General features: G+C 41.5%; 1 protein-coding gene across 5 annotated transcripts in view; it reads right to left on the bottom strand.

The window, feature by feature from the left end:
• The window catches only part of UBE2U (ubiquitin conjugating enzyme E2 U), a 29,371-nt gene that overhangs the window by 8,198 nt on the left and 3,608 nt on the right, over positions 1 to 17,565 (bottom strand). For 2 of the 5 annotated variants that reach the window (XM_068953429.1, XM_068953428.1), the window contains exons 4-10: positions 16,407 to 16,504; positions 15,302 to 15,428; positions 13,987 to 14,068; positions 10,847 to 10,935; positions 9,128 to 9,212; positions 5,483 to 5,589; positions 422 to 3,146 (exon numbers count right to left, since the gene is read on the bottom strand). In XM_068953429.1, coding sequence (XP_068809530.1) covers positions 3,010 to 3,146; positions 5,483 to 5,589; positions 9,128 to 9,212; positions 10,847 to 10,935; positions 13,987 to 14,068; positions 15,302 to 15,428; positions 16,407 to 16,504 — 725 coding nt within the window. In that variant the 3' untranslated portion in view covers positions 422 to 3,009. Of the gene's footprint in view, positions 1 to 421; positions 3,147 to 5,475; positions 5,590 to 9,127; positions 9,213 to 10,846; positions 10,936 to 13,986; positions 14,069 to 15,301; positions 15,429 to 16,406; positions 16,505 to 17,565 lie in introns of all 5 variants that reach the window. The other 3 variants (XM_068953430.1, XM_068953431.1, XM_068953433.1) reach the window with 3 other exon arrangements.

Below are 17,565 nucleotides of genomic sequence, written 5' to 3'. Positions count from 1 at the left end.
CGCATGTTTGCCACGTGCCAGCTATGCCCTCGCCAGTGTGGCTGCAGGGAGCCATGCATTTTCTTGCAGCAATTCCCCGCAGCACTCACTGTGCTCCGGTTCCTGCAGGCCCAGCGCTTTCCAAGGGGCTGCACCATGTATGCACGCAGTGCTTACATGGGATGGCAGCGTTCAGTGCATCCCTTCTGCCAGTGTTCCTCGAGCTGCTGACGCTAAAGACTGGGCGAGCAGAACGTGCAGCCCAACCCAAGAGGACGTGCACTGGCCCAACTCCTCTGGCACTGGCAGAGACGACATCTGAAAGACGCTCTTTTGAAGAGCCTTCCCACCGTGCTGCATTAAACGCCCTTTCACACAAGAGAATACATTGTCTACTGAAGAGCTGAGGGGCTTTAATAAACAGTTATAAGCAGGGCCATACCTTTGGGCAGCTGACGTCCAAGCGAGGCGTTTCCGCAAGCAGGCAGCCGGTGCCATCTAGAGGAGAAGAGGCTCCCGCAGCAGCACGCCAGGCCAGCTCCGCTCTGCTCCTGCCGTCTGGGGCACATCGGAAGTGACTTCAGGGAGATGGCTTACACTTGTGAAATCGCCACAAGCAAGCAGAAACAGGGCCAAGGAATATCTGCATTTGATTAGCTTTTCTACAGGTACTTGATAAAAAAAAAAAAGAGTGAATCACGTTCTCCTTTAATGCACCCACTGTGTCAGGCACGGCACACTCTTACTTCGCATAGCAGACACACACGACCTGAGCTACGCTCTGCCTATAATACGTTCTAGGAAGCAAAGGTCACAGATAAGAGCCCATAAAGAGGTGTGAAATTTAAAGGACTGCAGTTCAGGGTCCCATTTACTCTGCATGCAGGGAAATCTGGAGCTGGATTTCCATTAGAAAAGGTATGAGGCAGCTGTAGCAGGAGATCGTTTTCCACACATGTTCAATAGCATTAAAGTGATATCATCTGCATCCACAGACTGAAATATAAGCTATGATTTCCCTCAGTTACATAACCCTTGCATTCAAGACTGCGATCAGCTTCCAGAAAGACATCTGCAAGGATATGGCATGGTTACTAGCCTTCCCTTGGGACGTCTGCTTGGCAGAGCTCAGACCTACTCGCACCCATTGCGCGTTCTGTGCCTGCTCATTATGAAAAGCATTTTTGGACCATGAAAGTTTATTAATTTTTCCAGAGGTGAAGGTATAGGTCTGTGCATGATGCATCTTTGCCCCTTGTTTACCAAACTCCTAGTTACACTTTGCTCCAATTAAGCAAATCTCAGATTTCAACAGAGGTAAACATGTATGTATATGTAAAATACACAAGATTTAACAATTCCTCATGTTTTAGAAGGCTAATGTGAGGAATTTCTTAGAAAACTGAGTTCATTGATAAGTTCCAAAGTTTCTTTGCTTTAGAAATAGTATAGTTTTTTCAGAGGATGACTGGACCGGCTATGAACATTTCAGCACATCACAGAAACAAATCTTGTTCCAAAGAACTTACTACCCTCGTAGGTAGGACAGGTCAATGAGAAGAAAGTCTCAGAAAGGTGAAATGACTTGTCCATGGCCACGTCATAGCAGCATAGCTGTGGACAGGAGACAGATGATCCACCCTCCAAGTTTCGTGCTCTTTTCTTAGGCTCTTGCAAGCACTGTAATACAGACATGCCTCACAGTCTTCAGTGTTTTCATTCTTTCAGGACCATCTTGAGGAGAAGATCACTCCTACAAGTGGGAAGCTGAGCCAGAGAGAGGCTTGTGACTCATAAAATCATAAGATACCTGCTGTTGCGAAGCAATTTCATGTGGGTTTCCCACGACCCAAGCTAGCACTCCATCAGGTAGAATATCCTGCCAGGCCACACATAAAGCACACCGTGGAGTAGGCTAGCTTCATAACAGCTACTCTGTTTGCCTACTATGTCAGCTAGAGTACCGGTTTCAGAGGTCTGACATCCGTACCTTTTTTTCATCTCTAAATATTCAGATAATAAATATTCTTAAAGTTTAATCAAACAACGGACATTTCTAACAGATTCCTACATCAAAGTACTTGCCTCTTTCACTGTTATGCTTCAGTTTTACATGTTTTTTTCCCTAGGACACAGTGTGCAAGTATTAAAATACACTTGCATCTCTCATTAGGCAGTGTGCCAATGAGTTAAAAAGGCAGTGACTTGAAGACTGTAAGAACATATTTCTTTTGTAATCTCAAAGACCTTCTGTGAATGTGATTCTGCAGTCTTTATGACTGCACGCCTCTTGTTTAGTTAATGAGATTGTCTGGCTAGCTCTTGAAACCGAGTCTGGATCCAAGCCCTATGAATCTTTATTGTCCTGTCTACCTAGGTGTCATTTGCCCTTTTTATATGTCTCAACACAACTGGGTGAATTACTTCGTGATGGCTACAATGCGTAAGCCGGGAAGAGTTAAGAGACATGTACAGTTCTTTTAGGAGAAATTCCACATCCACACATTTCATACACAACAATGCAAGTAAAGACTGTCTCATTGCCCAGAAGAACACAGGATTCGATTCAAGCTTGGAGAGAAAAGTTAGCATTGTTGGATTTAGATTCTAAGCACAACCATAGTCTGATACAAGCAATAGCATCTTCTCACTCAATAGATCTTTTCTCCTGTGCAGTCAAAGCTAGATGCTTCTTCATAGTTGTTACTATATCTTGTCATTGCTCTAGGCCCTGTAGATGTTAGAATACCTAAAATAGCAAGCTATTTAGGTAATAAGATCCAAACAATTTCACAGCAACAAACCACCAAGGGCAACAGGGAGGCACAAATACTGGTAAAAAGCCATGCTTGCACAGGCAAAACAGATTCCTGTTCCATTCCTACTCACCCTCTAACTGAAGCCAATAGCACCACGCCAAAAAGACCAAGTCACAACTGAAGATTTGCCTGACAAGAACAGTATAAAAGTTCTTAGATGGTTTAAAAAATAATACAGTACTTGCTTATCTATATATACAATTTCTCTGATTTAATCCTCTAATCTTTTGTTAGACAGAGTGTTAGTCCAAGCTACTAGATTGTCGACTTCCTTCTCCCATAGCTCTTCTCGGTTGTCATGTCCGTCTTCATCCACTCTTTGCCTTTCTGATGGGAGGTCAGGCACATCTGTGGTTTGAAACACAACAAAAGATTAAAAATGACTGAAGAAAACTCCGGACAGCAGGCTGAGTAGAAAAGAGGCTTCTAAAATAGGCCAAATCATATTCAGCACTTCAAATGCAGTTCTGAATTTGTCGTAATACATGGAACTGTATCTGCTGCGAACGCACGTGGAACATGGGGATTGACGTGCACTATAAATAGCAAGTATTGGTATGACAAGCTGCAGAATAATGTAATAAACTATATTTCTAATCTGCCGTGGACAGTTTTGCCTGAAATCTGGCCACTAATCCATTGAAACTAGAACTACACATATTCTTCCAAACTATTCTGGACAACTGCTTTTTAATCTGTCAAATAAAGTTTCTTTCTGTCTCAGAGCCTGAATATCACAATGTTCTGTTCTGAATGAGTGAAATATCCCTGCTATCACTCCCATCATTATCAATATTAATGATTCTGTCAGCAGAACTCCCATTTGCTCTTTTAGAGCTCTAGGACTCTGCTGTGTTAACAGTATCATTATTTGCTTTTGTCAGTTAAGTAAGCCCATATGCCCCTAAGACAAACAAGGAACAGATTTATTGAGAAATATGGTGCTATTTTAAAACATTTTTTTCTGACTAATTTGCAGCCAGTTAGTGATGTCATCTACTTTGAATGCTAGAAAATCACAATGCTCCAAACCACTAAACTCTTGCTTTGTATGCTGTTCTTAAGAAAGAAGCAGCAGTTTAGGAAACTTGTATTTTTCACATGCAAAACATACAGCTAAACTCTTTCAAGTTGTGCAACAACGGTGAATACTCTTACAAAGTATCTGTAAGACATTTGGCTTCTAAGGTACTGACAAAAACGTCTGTTTCAAAGTGTCACCTCTTTTCTTTCCAAGCACAGGCTTGCTAAGGAAAACACTTAGGCTTATAAGGAAAATGCAACTATAAAACAGTGTAACCAAACTACAGAGTTCACTGCCCAGTCATGTGTTCCCAATAAACAGCTTCCCCTGTCTGTTGTGCAGACAACTGTAAGTCCTGCCCCTTCTGTTACAGAGTATGAAAGGTTCGAGCTGCAGTGATTTGCTGTGCGGGATTTTGCAAAAGTCTTCTTTCAGTCTCTTCAGTCAAAAACTTGACATTTCAGGAGACCTTCACACAACAACTGGCTGCAGTTCCCTGAAGCTAACCCAGGGAACTGGGTGGAGTCAGCAGCTCTGTCACGGCTACTTAAGCCCTCAAATTACAGCAGCAGATATATCCCAGCTCTGCTCCGGGATGTCAGGAGGACAGCTAGGATAGGGCTCTTTCGCTCAGCATCATAGACATCCCATGCGCCTATCACCTGTTTGGCCTGGGCAAAAAGGGAAGATTTTCCTGTTACTGTGTACAGGCTCAGTGACAAGAAAAGCTCATGGTTAGAAAAGCTGGTCCTACTAGTCTACTTTTTAAAAGCGTATTTAGACATTCAGTCATTTGAAACAAACAAATCTAATGTAGTATTATTCCAGCCTCTGATGATCTGGTATTATATCAATTTCAGGAGGTGTTAGTTTGGAAAAAATATTGGGTCAAGGTGAAACGTATCAGCAACACTACGAAGATTCCTTGTCTGCAAAACACGATAAACGTTGGAGAGCCATTAACAGTGCTCCCCTGAAGTAATGAATGTTTAAAATCAATATGTAACAGCTGTATTTCAACAATACCTCTCTATATAACAACTTTACATCTGTTCTTTCTTCTTTTGGGGAAAAAAAAAATCTTTAAAAACAAAACCTTATGACAATAAAAGTGTATAACCCACCTCCTGACTTGAGATATTCAGAACACAATTCTTTCATTTATATCACCTTTTCTTTGGTGAACCTTCTACATCTTTGAGTGGAGGTGATCCTGATTTTCTTCAGTTCGTAGAGAAAAATCAAACCTACAAACCCTAGCCAAAATATGATCCACTGCAAGGTTTAGAGCAAGCTCCTAGTCAATTCTCATTGAGGATAAGTTCATATATTGTTAACATTTACACTTCTGAATGGATGATGTTGAAAAAATAATCTGTGACCTTTATTAATATGCTGGTGATCTGGATGTGTATTTACAGTGACACTGATTTTCTTCCATAAAGTCTGGTTCTGCCTACCATTTCCAACAAAATTTTTTCCCTACGTGGAATCACAGTTAAATCCACAAATGACACGATTACAACACCTGATTCAAGACTCACGATAGCATTAAACTACAATGAAGTTGTGCCAGATTTACACTGGCAGAAGAAAGAGGGGAAAACCACATCATATATGTTCACAGGAAGGACTAATGTATGTGATACTAACTCTTTACCTGGAGACTGCCAAAATTGGTAGTTTTCAATTTTACTCATCTCAGATAGTTCTCCAGCTGTCTGTTTCCTTTGTTTTCTGATGAGCTGAGAGATGATAGCAGTGCATCTGTAAGCAAAAACGTAACCTGATGGATAAAATCAATGTAGTACACGCTTGCTTAAGACAATTTTATATAAAAGGCAAAATGACTACTGCAGCTGTGGTTCACTTCAAACAAGCATTTATAAAAAGCATAAAGAAGCAGAGGTGAGTAGGAGTTTTCTGAAGGAACGTGTCGGACTTTTGATTTGGCTCGTGAACCAAACTTGAGGGGGACACACACACATCTGATTTGACAAGGCACTAATCACACAAATAACTGTACAAGTGCTATTAAGGCATGCTGAAGTTAATGTCGGAGTTAATTGCCGAGCGGTCAATTTTGAAGAGAATTATTTGGTAAGAGCTTTGCTGGCTCTTTACCAGACTGCTGAACACCTCTCAGGACTGAGCCTCACAAGTGTGTGAGATGAACTGAAACAACTTACATTTTCCAAAAGAAGAGAAAAATAAAAGGTAACCAAGAGAAAAAACACAGAAAAATGAACTATGCTGCTGGTATCCTAACACATCAGAAATACGAGGCGATACTAGTAACATATACACACACAACTTTGTTTCTATCATATGATATAGTTCTTAGGCTTGCTCCATCCCTTTCAGTTTTAGCAAATAAAACAATCTTGTCTTCCATTTTTAATTTCTTAAACAAAGAGTGCAAGTCTGAAAAGGAGTCCCTGTACTAGGGATGAAACAGTACAAAACAGAGACTAAATACAATTCTGAAAAATAGCTTTTGTCCTCCCTTTTCACTCCCCTTCAGTGAATTGCTATTATTCAGTTTAGCTTCTTGTCACTTCTTTGCTGTAGTGTCAAAATATAGCTGGGATCGGGAGATAAAACGGCTGAAGTAAAAGAATTCAGAGAATAACACCCTTTAAAATACAGGCCAACCCAATAGCTTTTCTAATATCTGTCACTCTGCCTTGGCTTTTAGAGGATATTTTTTATGTTCACATATTCTGGAACATGTGTGAATTATCTGTAGTGGGGGAAAATGGTTCCTAAATATACTGCTGTTAATCAGATGTTTAATTTATCTCTAATGAAACAAAAACAAATAGTCATCAGAACAAAGCATCTGCTCATTGCATTCTCTTTCCAGCCACAAGATGGCATACTAGCTTTTAGCATGCAGTAAAATATCAGGATTTCTGTTGTTAAGTGGCTTAGCAAAATACCTATGCAAATTCTAACTGTATATTCTTTACCATCTTATCCTAGCAGCACTAATTTCTAGAGAGCACAAGGCAGTCAGTTCATATGCTGAGAATGCCTGGCATATCAGACAGGGAAAACGAAAAAGATCTAAAAGATCCAAGCGCATTCCTACCATGCACATTTTTGTTATGGGGATTTCATAGGTATTCATGAATAACCATGAGAGCTCCCGGGAAGAAGCAGACCTGCAGGAGACTGCTCGGCTGGGAGCTGGAAACTCGTGCTTCTGTTTCTTTCTTAGTCACCAGAATGCCCACATCGTGGTGGTAAGTACAGCTGCTGCAAAAGTATTTCAGTCAGCTGTAAACCAGCTTGTAGCACTGCCTGCAGAATGGCATGCCTGGCCACCTGAATACTCACCTAGCTTCTCAGATGGGTTTTACAACCTATGCTGAACCTCAGGTTATGACAGCCGCACTCCTGGGAGGTCTCCCACCTCTACCTTAGGCTAAAGCTGGCACAAACCGCAGCGACCGCAAGAGAGGCATGCCCATTGCCAATTCCTCTCCACTCCCCTTTGCTTGTTCAGAAAGCTCTCTGAAAACGCGTTTGTGGTTTTATTCTTTTTTTCCCTCCACAACGAATACACTTCTGTCTCTCACCATCTGAAAACAAACCCAGAGTCTCTACTGTGACTGCTGAAGGGCTGCTTCAAGATCCGCACTGCTTCTCGCCCTATGATTCTTAAAGTGCATTAAATTATAGTCACATTCTTATACGTTGCGTCTTCACATTTCCTTGCGTTTCACCATTATTTCTGTTCCAATACCCAGTCCTTCCTAAGGATGATGTGAAACAAACTGCTCGTTATGCCAAGACAAATCACTAGCCCCTGAAGGCTTACACTGACTTAACGAAGCAGAAATTGACTCAGTGCCACTGTAATTAGCCAACATGTAAAAACACAACAGGGGCAAACTGCTCCCGGTAATGGTAACAACATATTATACAAAAACAAGCTATATTTCAAATCTCTTTTCTAGAAGTAACTGAATTTAGAGATTCCATTTCATGAAGCAAATAAAAGTCCTAACATTTGCCTTTCTCTATAACTGAAATTAAGATTTCCTCTGCTGCACTTATGTCAGCAAATTTTTGGCCTCTTTCCTCTCTAATCCCATGCCAGGAGCTAAGAACAGACTGCAAGCTTTAAAAACAAGCATGTTTTGTGAGCTGTTTGCAATTGAAGAAAAAAAAAAATGCAAAATGAGAGGCAACCCTGCGTTTGAACCTGCAGCTGAACGTTTGGAGCTGTCTTTGATCAATCAAACCCAGCAGTTTAAAGGCTAGAAGCAAGCTGTTAAAAGCATATTATCTGCTGCCACTAGGTGGCACCGAGAAGGGCCCAAAGCACATCATGAGGGGTCTTGCTCCCCACCAAAATCAGAAAGTTCACCTTCGCAATTTCCTCTCCAGTCCTTTTGAATATGAAAAATTTGCTACAGTTGGAGATGAAGACACCATCCTGAAACAACTCCAGGTTGCCTCAGCTGCACGCACAAAAAGGGACATTCGAAGTATTTTCGGTGTTCTTGTAGGATGCTGTGCCGCTACATAATGAAACAATTATCAAATATATACAACAAAGGAGTTCTGTTAAGGGAAATAAAACAAGGAAGTCGTGTCAAAGGATAATTAACCCTATATTCCAGAGGCTTCTTGTGAAAGAAAAATTCCTCCTAATTTGAATTCAGGACTTGCTGTCCTTCAGATTCAATGAAGCGGTCCTTTTCTTTCTAATTGATGCTGAAGACAAATGGGATTCAAAGTGAAAAAGCATTTTTTTATCTGTTATAGAGAGTTACCACAAAAGAAAAAAAATGTAAGAAAACTCCAGCTACCTATGAGATATGAGGCAGCCACCTGGCTTTGCCAGTTCCCTACTTTTCTTCCACAAACTAAGCCACAGAAAAACTCAAGAATAATATTTTAAGAACCTGGACCGCATCTTCCGTTAACCTGAAGTGTCAGCAGCTTCAATGATTTTATCCAGTTACACCAAGGAAGAATTTGTCCCAGCAAATCTGAGCAGTATTTGGCAGGGAGAGTCTCCTTTCTGAGGAGCGCTCTAGTAAAGCTACTGGTTTCGATAGGTATCCTTCTGGTTACAGCGTGTCCTTCCCTCCCAGCCTGCCGCAGAGCAGGCACACTCACAAGGGAACATTTGGCTTAAGGGATGAAATTTAAGATCAGATGAGAACTGTTCTAACTTAAGAATATACAGGGACAAACACCCAGAATCTGAAAATATCAAGACACCCATATATTACCACTGCATTTATAGAGACCCCCCATGTGTACATGTGCAGCAATTTAAACTTACGTATCCTTATCCCAGTCTTCTGTTCCTTTCACGTTTTTTGCCTTCCAGCCACAGTAGTTCCCTGTGAATTCTGGATCTTCAAAAACTAAAATGGCATAATTACAGAAAACTACATTTACACAGAATTGCACACTAACCACTAAATTATTCAAAACTATCGCACACCTAAGTCCTGCTGATATCTGCACTGCTTATAATAAAATCCTCTTTTCATTGTGTTTTGTTATAAATATTTTACTGCATTATAAGTCACTATGAATTTTGCTATGAAGTTCAGTGAGGCTGGTTAAGGACCTAACCAACTCACAGCTGAGTATCGTTATTAAGTACAGACTCCATGCTGCACCTCTGATCTCACTTCCATGGGTGGCAAATTCAAAGGAACTCCATCAAAATCACCCTGGCAGGTTCCAGCATAGTTGAAAACTGAATTTGCCTGCTTATACTTAAGGGGGAGGCCACACTGCACACATGCAATTGAAGCACAGTCCGTCTCCTCTGTCTGTGAATGGATTATTTGGGCTGCCAAAAAAATATTCCACAGGCACCGAGACACCTGTGCTGGCTCTGTGCAGGCCAGAACAGTCAGTGCTCCTTAGCTCAGGCACTGCATCACGCAAAAGCAGCTCTGAAACCACCAGAGGACGAGAGGAAGGGCAGCTGCTGTTGTACAAAACGATGCTCTGCAGGATCTGTGCTTCTAAGAGAACTCAGGCTGCCTCCAGAGGCTCTCACATGAACAGACCTAGGAAAGGAAAGGGATGAATGACCTGCTCCCTTTGGTCTCTGTAAATCCACTTGGATACGCTGCCTCTGAACCCCAGCTAGTTCTGTCGCTAAGTTCTCCTGCAACCAAATGCACTGGGGACTGCAGCACTGGGGCTCCTGAGGCAGCTTCATTAGGAGCTACCTGGAACTAGCAGCTACTTATGTTTTTTTCCTTTACTTGCGTTGCTTTGGCTTCCTCAGCCTTCCTCACCTCCAGTCTCCTGAATAACAGAGAACTGGTTAGATTTATCTTTTTCACAGTGCACTCTAGAGCAGCCATTGAGTTGCACAGCAGGAAGAAAACAGAAAAAGTGCATTGCCTGCATACATGTATTGCATTGTTTTGCATACAGTATAACAAATAATAATATAGCGCTCATGCTGCAAACCCAGATTAACAATGAGCCCATATGAACCCTAGTAAAACATTATTATCCAGTTTGGTTAGTAATTTAGGTAGAGCCACATCCAGCAAGAGAACGTTGCCTTCTTACCAGATCTTCTCAAAGACCACAGCTGACATACATACTTCCCTTATCACCACAGGAGGTTTTAATACGTGTAATTAATGCCTCCTCAACATCGTGCTGTCCAACTCAAAACTCAAATTTCCACCACCTTCCCCAGCCAAAAAGGACAATCCCTAACTGGAAGGCCTCTGAGGCAAGAGTCATCCCTTTGCCCTGAGTTTGTACAATGCCAGCACATGACCAGACACCAAGTCATATAGTACAGGCCCGATCTCCAGTAGGTGTAAACTTCTATGGCTGTCCTGACATATATGAGTTCACATCAACACACAATCTGACTGCAAATTCTGGACACCTGACGTCTGAGGCTTGCAAAAACAGCCTGAATGCAGTCAGAATTGCTACACTAGCATAAATCTGGCACGAGGACAGCATCAAGTCCATTATGTTCAATTTTGCTAAACCAGGCATATCATCTTACGTGAGTCTTTAAAATGGTCTGTTGCTTTTGATGTAGCTATTCTAGACCACGTCCTGTGGTAATCTTCAAACGAAATTCTCCTAATCCTTCTGAAAACATAAATACAGAACAAGGGAGGAGTTTCTGGCAATTACAGAATTTGTTAGTTAACACAGACATTCACGTATAACTTTCACAAAAGAACAGAATGAATTAAGTGGATTTAAAACTCTTACAGTATTAATGGCTGAGAAGTGACAGAACAAAATAGGTGCACAAAGCTCCAACAAACCCATGAGGAATGCCTTCCACAAGAAATTGCTGTGTCTGCTTGTTACCACTGTCAGAAGCAAACACAAAGATTAATTTAATATTCTGTCCCTCCCTTCCCTTCTACTCCAAGGAAAATAAAATATTGTTTAAAATTGATTTGAAAGCAAATCTCATTAAGGGAAGAAACGTCTTCTTCCACTGGGAAGAGTTTTGTAAAATCCACTTGCTGTTTTTACATGAGTTTTCCGTCTTAGTTTCAAAATTACGACACAAATATTCAAAATAAATGAAGCAAAGTGGCTGCTTAAGTATGATTCCTTTACAGTTCATCACATTGCTGCCTGGGCTATCCACACAGCAGGCCTGGTTCCACCTCAGTTACACTCTATACCTATTTTATCTTTTGCTAAACCATGTCAGAGAGAGAAACCGCAACCTAAGTAAGGTAAGGCAATCTTCAGTTTCATGAGAGCTTGAAAGTCCAAGTCGGTGTTGCCCTGAGCCCACCCTCTCCTGCGCTTTTGTCTACACATTCCTATCCCTCCCCAGGGTTCACCTGATCCTGCTGTGAACTGAGAGGGAAGTCATCAGAAAACTAAGAAAAAGTATCACTTTCTCCCAGTTTGGCTTCCTGAACTAGGACACTGCAGGGTCAGGCAGGCACCAGTATTGGAGCTAGGGAGGGGGCAGGACCACAGACATTTTAGAGAGGTTTAAGCTTATCCCACGGAACTTCATTCCTTAATCAGAGAGCCTCCAGGTCCCTGAAAAGCTGAGCTGATCTAACAGCTTCCAGCTTTAGTCTCTTCCATTCCCAGGTGCCAGCTGCACACCCCATTCCCCTCCAGGCCAGAGGGGCATCCACAGGATCCTGCTATCAGCTGATTCAGTCCACAGGCAAAGCAGAGGATGAGCCACCCTTCCCCTGGGTGAGGGCTCAGCCAGGGCAGCGGGTGGAACTGGCTCATGGGAGGATGTGACTTGCCAAAGAGCTAGCACAGGTACAAAGCAGGACTGCCTATCTGGGAGCGGGAAGGGAAGCTAGCCCTACCCTTTTTGACAGACGTCGCATGGGTTCATCTCCTGGAATAACCTGCTGAAAAACAAGTCCCAAACCCTCCCTGCCCAGACCCCAGCCCCTGTGCGCTTTGTCATAATTTTACCGTTGACTTCAGGAGATCAGATTTTTTATTAAATGCGCGTGTACCCTAGAGTATGGCAAGGAAGAACTTCCTAAGGCTCAATCATCCCAGAACCAATGTGCCTACAAAAGCACAGGAAATACCTTTTCTCCTACCTCAATGGGTCTGGTTGAAGACTGTGGCCCCATCGCCATACAACTGATAGCTGCCAAGGGCACTGAAAGCCAGCACTGACCACTTTATTAAATCCCATCTTGCAACACTTCTTTTTAACAAGTTAGAACACTGAAGATTTCTTTAGCAGGATCTTTTTATGGGCAGGAGGAAAATTAAAAATTGCGTCCCCTTTACTGGCCTCTGCCAAAAACCTGGCAAACTTGCACAAGACTCTTGTCTACTCCTTGCAGCTCGCCAGCACTGTCTGACTTGGCGTCCTCCTAAAGCTCTGCATTATCTCATTCCTATTACTCCTGCTTCTATAAAAATAATTGATTGGGGGGGGGGGGATTAAATTGTATACAAAAACATATCAGGCCAATGTAATTTTATACATAACAAAACAAGGAGATTGAATCACTGTCTGAATTATGAAATCCCCTGTGATTCCTCTACTGTCTATTATCTTCCAGGAAGTAACGATGAAAGTGAGAGGAAGACACCAGTTATGAAAAAACATGGGCTCTTGAGCTCAGTGATGAACATTATTTTTGTCTCTTTGATATCCTTCCAACCTCCCTTGCCATTGTAGTCCTGTAAAATGTCAAAAGCTGCTTGCTAGAGGCCTTTTGCTTTTAGCAATATTTAAAGCTGTGTCCATAAAAGGAAACAATTCCATTATGGATCTTGATTCCCTTCCATTCCACACTTAAAACTTTGTGATGAAATCAGTGGAAGTTGTATGTGAGAATGAAAGGCAAGACTAGAGCAGTAATACTTTGAGGAAAAACAGAGGCTATTTGTTTGTGATTTTTAATCACTCTGATTCTGTACCTACTGACATTCAGGAAAAAAAAAAAAATCTACAATGAAATCTTGTTTCCACAAAAGTGAATCAGAATTTAACTTCAACAGGGCCAAGATTTTATCCTTATTGCCTCGGGCACATCCCCATTACTAGGGTCTGGAAACAGAATGAGTTCAGAATCCATTGCACTACTATTACAGGGGCTGAGAACTTCTTGTCCTTAGGAAAACTGTCAGCAGGCCAAGTACTGCCAAATTCTGGAGGGAGGCAAAAGCAACTGAACTGAGAAAAAGAATCTGGCTCCGTTTGTTAGTCTGAAAGTTAGCTTCAGAAATATTTCAACAGTGATGCCACGTACAAACCTAGAAGTACAAAAAGAAATATATCATAAAAATGACCTAGTATTTTTTAGAGTAAATTCACTGGTTTCCCTATGCTATTTAATAATACAATAAATGATCTTAAAATATGTATTGCCTGAAATAAATGTCATTGATTAGGTCAAATAAAAATATCCTTTGGCCCAGCAATGAAAAATTTCCTGGCTATGCTCCTATAGGCAAAGAACTTGCTTCATTTAGGAACAAGAGCTACTGGCAGTAGCTGGGAAGGAAACTGCTTGCCAAATGTCTCCGTAGGAAAGTAAATAATGGAGAATATTCACTAATAGGAGAAAGAAAATATTTGTTCTCTTTAGGATACAGACCCAAAACATCCTGGACTTATGCTGCTTTTTCTGAAATAGTGGCAGTGACATCAGCATGTTCATTGTAATTTGTTACCTGGCAGAGCCCAGAGAAGATCCTTCAGCTCGCTGGTAAAACGTCAGAGGAGAAACACGATCTTTCTCAATATGAGAAAGTTCTGCAAAGAAAAACAGGGACTTTAAGAAAATTAGTCTTCTTGATCCTACATGGTGTAAACGGATTCAGTTCAGTGGAAGCTGTGCTGATTCTGTAACAAAGGAACTGACCCTCTTTCCCTATCTGTAATAGTCACGTAGGTAAGAATTGGCTATATAGGCATTTGAAGAGCAATATTGGGTTTGATTCTCCTTTGCATTCCGTGCGTCTCACCCCATCAGTATGTTAAAAGAATATGAGAAATGAAGGAACATGGAGAGGCTGCTGGCCCACGAGGTAATTCTGATGGCTTTCTGAAAGCAGAGCTTTCCTGCTTTGAGGCTAACAGGAACTTCTCCATTATCACCAGGCTCCAGATGCTTTGTGCCACTGGAATGGGCTAAAGCATCTGATTTATTAGGTAGAAGAAATAAGCACAGAATCCATACCTGCATGCCCTCTTCTCCCTGCTGGCACTTACTAAGCAAAGTGAAAGAAGTCTGCCACAAGTTTTACACTAAATCCATTTTGCCAACTGAACACTGCAAAATAGAATCACGGAGCTCATTCAGCCCACGCTGCAAGGATAACACAAGCATCCTTTAAAAACTCTGGAGGAGAGCTTGCCCCACCGTGCTGAGAAACAGCATGCCACTGCCAGGAATCACTAAGGAACAGCACTCCTGGCTAAAGGACTTGTTTAAGGGCCAGCCCAGAAGGAATGGTAGAAATGGACTTCTCTGGAGGTGGAGGACTTTTGGGGACTTTCCTCCAGTAGAGAAGGTTTTTTCCTCAATTCCAGAAATAGCTGACCAGAGGAGGAGGAAGAGGCTTGAAGGGGGATTTCTGGTTTGCTTTCATTAGATGACTTGAACGGACAGAGCTTTGTTTTCTGTTTGTTTCCTTGAAACAAAGCCAGTATTTGTTGAGTGGCTGTGCTATGCTTAGACTGGAGGGTAGAGAAACCAGCTGGTGTGTCAGAGAGAAAATATCAGCACTTCCCAGCTTCCTGTTTTATCTCAACTGCATTTGTCAGAACACATGAATTTCACTGGATCTCATTCACCACTACCTCATTTGTAAGATCAGTTACCTGAATTCAAGCAGCATAGCTGCTTTCAAAACTCTGCTTTATGTTCGTTTAAACTAAATCATCACTCAAACGTACTGCTTTAAGAGATTTTAGAACTGTTTAAAGAGTTAAAAATTCTTAATGCTTATTTATGAATAATAAGAAAAAAAGAGATAGTGTTACCTTCTGGATGCAGGCTATTTCTAACACACTGCATAACCATTTGCCTATACAGAGGCATATTGTTTTTCAGCATTTCTGCTGCTTCTACGTTCACTGCATTTTCTGTTACTGGATTTGAAAGCATCACCTAAAGACACATGCACACACATAAGTCTCTAAAATATAAGATATCAAAACCCTGTTTGCATACTTAATTGGTAAAATCACATAACCCTACTGTGTTAAGCTGGTTGCTTTGTGCCTGAAAGAATCATAGTAGCCTTTTACTTTTGACATCAAAAAAAATTATTTCAGTTTTCTCTTCGTTTTTAATATTACTCCCAGCAGGCAGCCATAAACGATACATGACTTTGCCATTTGTTTTACTCATAATCAATATAAAGCTGTCTGGAAAAGCCAAGCATACACCTGGGGAAAATTTTCAGTTATAAGAGGAGAGTGTAGCATCATTTAAGGTGATGTAAGTGAGGCTAGAAATGAGGACGTAAAGGGCAGAGATTGCTCTGCAAAAAAAAGCTGCATTCAGCTGCAAAAAAACACCACCAACAAACCAGAAGGGGTAGTAAATTCGAAACATAGTGGCCCAGATGTTAAAATGAAACTAGATGCTTTGAATTACCCCTGATCTTAAGACTCATCCCAACGCTCTTGATCAAGATTGACAATGTGTAGCTCAGAAATATAAAAGTAAAGTACCAGCATCTTAAAAACATTTTTCTGAAGTGTGGAGAACTGAAGTGTGGGTACACACCTCTTGAGCAGTAACTTACACAAGATAAAAGAGCATAAATCCTAAAGATCAAAGGAACTAGCTAGCCTGGTCTATCAAAAAAATTAGCATTAGTAACAACTCCAATAACTGTCATTCATTTCATCATCCGCCTTCATAAGAGTTAAGGTGCTTCCCAGTGACCTACTGATGAACAAATGCAGAAGTGAAACAAAATGATTCCTGTCTGCGAAGAAGCGTGGCCCACAAATCGTGTTTGCCCAAGCTCTAGACTCAGCCGGGAGTTTGTATTTTAGAATTCACAACCACCTACATAAAGCATATTTTACATTTCTTCTCTATTAAAAAGTATTAAAGGGGTATCTTTTTCCTTACCTGAATAGCAAGTAAAATGTTACTTATGGTTAACTTTTCTTTCCACTCCTCAGGGTTGTCAAGGAAGTCTATACATGGCCTCCCAGAGTACTGATCCACTGCAGGAAGGGAAAACATTCAGATGTTGTGTAACTTTAAGATGTAGCAAGCCTTGTTGCTAAGTGCTAAAGGAACTAGATATCACCGTTTGCCCTGTGTACCTTAAACTTTTATACGGCTCAAAACCCATCTACAGACTTCCTGTCTATAGAACCATTTACATGGTTACAATCCTGATTTTCCCATATATGTTGAGCAACAGCTCAACAACTCCAATCAGGCTGCTCTATTTCAGCCCTGTAAATTTTAATGGCAGCTGCACAGATCAAATGAACAGAGTGTATGCGGCAGGCCCCACCTGCTAGGTATGTCCACACTTCTAATCCCAGACAGAAATACGGCAATGCTACTGAGCTGATCCATCACTGTTCTCTTCCTCATTCTCCCCGTTCCATTTTTTAAGAATCCACACGTTCCTCTTTGAAGTTCTTTTTAACAGTGCGTCTATACGGTCACTGCCATAGTAATTTAGTTTCTAACTTTGGAGTACAGCTCTACAAGTGAGCTGAGCCTATTATGGCCTATTTATTGCCATAAAATATATCCCTATTTATGGCCATATGGTTCCATTGCCCCCCTTGTTCTGGCTGAACTGTCTGAAAAATATTTCCTCCCCCCACACATTTTCCTTCTTGCTTATGTAGTTTTCTGTCAGATTAGTGAGCAAAACTGACTCATCGGGAAGTTAGACAAGCCCCAGAGCTGGCAAAAGCAAGCATCCTCCTGAGCTCCACGGCAAAGAGCTGTTAGGATGATACCACCACCTCATGTAACCGCAGCTTAAATGTTCTGAGTTGCTACAGGATCAAACCAGGAACTGAAAGCTACCCTCACCTGGGTGCTTGCCACCTTCTACAAATGACTGTGAACAGCATCGTTCTGAACAGCAATATTGCTGAACAAACAGGCACGAAGCACCCAGCAGTGAATTAGCACAACTGACTTAGAGTCAGCAACGTGAAACGCAACATGCAAACCAGGTGCTCCCCGTATCTCTGCCAGTTGCTGCAATAGCAGAATAAGGGAGAAAAAGCACACCAACCCTCTTTCTGCACCGGTG

This window comes from Struthio camelus, chromosome 8 (assembly GCF_040807025.1).
Source record: "Struthio camelus isolate bStrCam1 chromosome 8, bStrCam1.hap1, whole genome shotgun sequence".
NCBI lineage: Eukaryota > Metazoa > Chordata > Aves > Struthioniformes > Struthionidae > Struthio > Struthio camelus.
The sequence above is the reverse complement of the archived record's forward strand: the minus strand, read 5'-3'. Positions and strand labels throughout refer to the sequence as shown.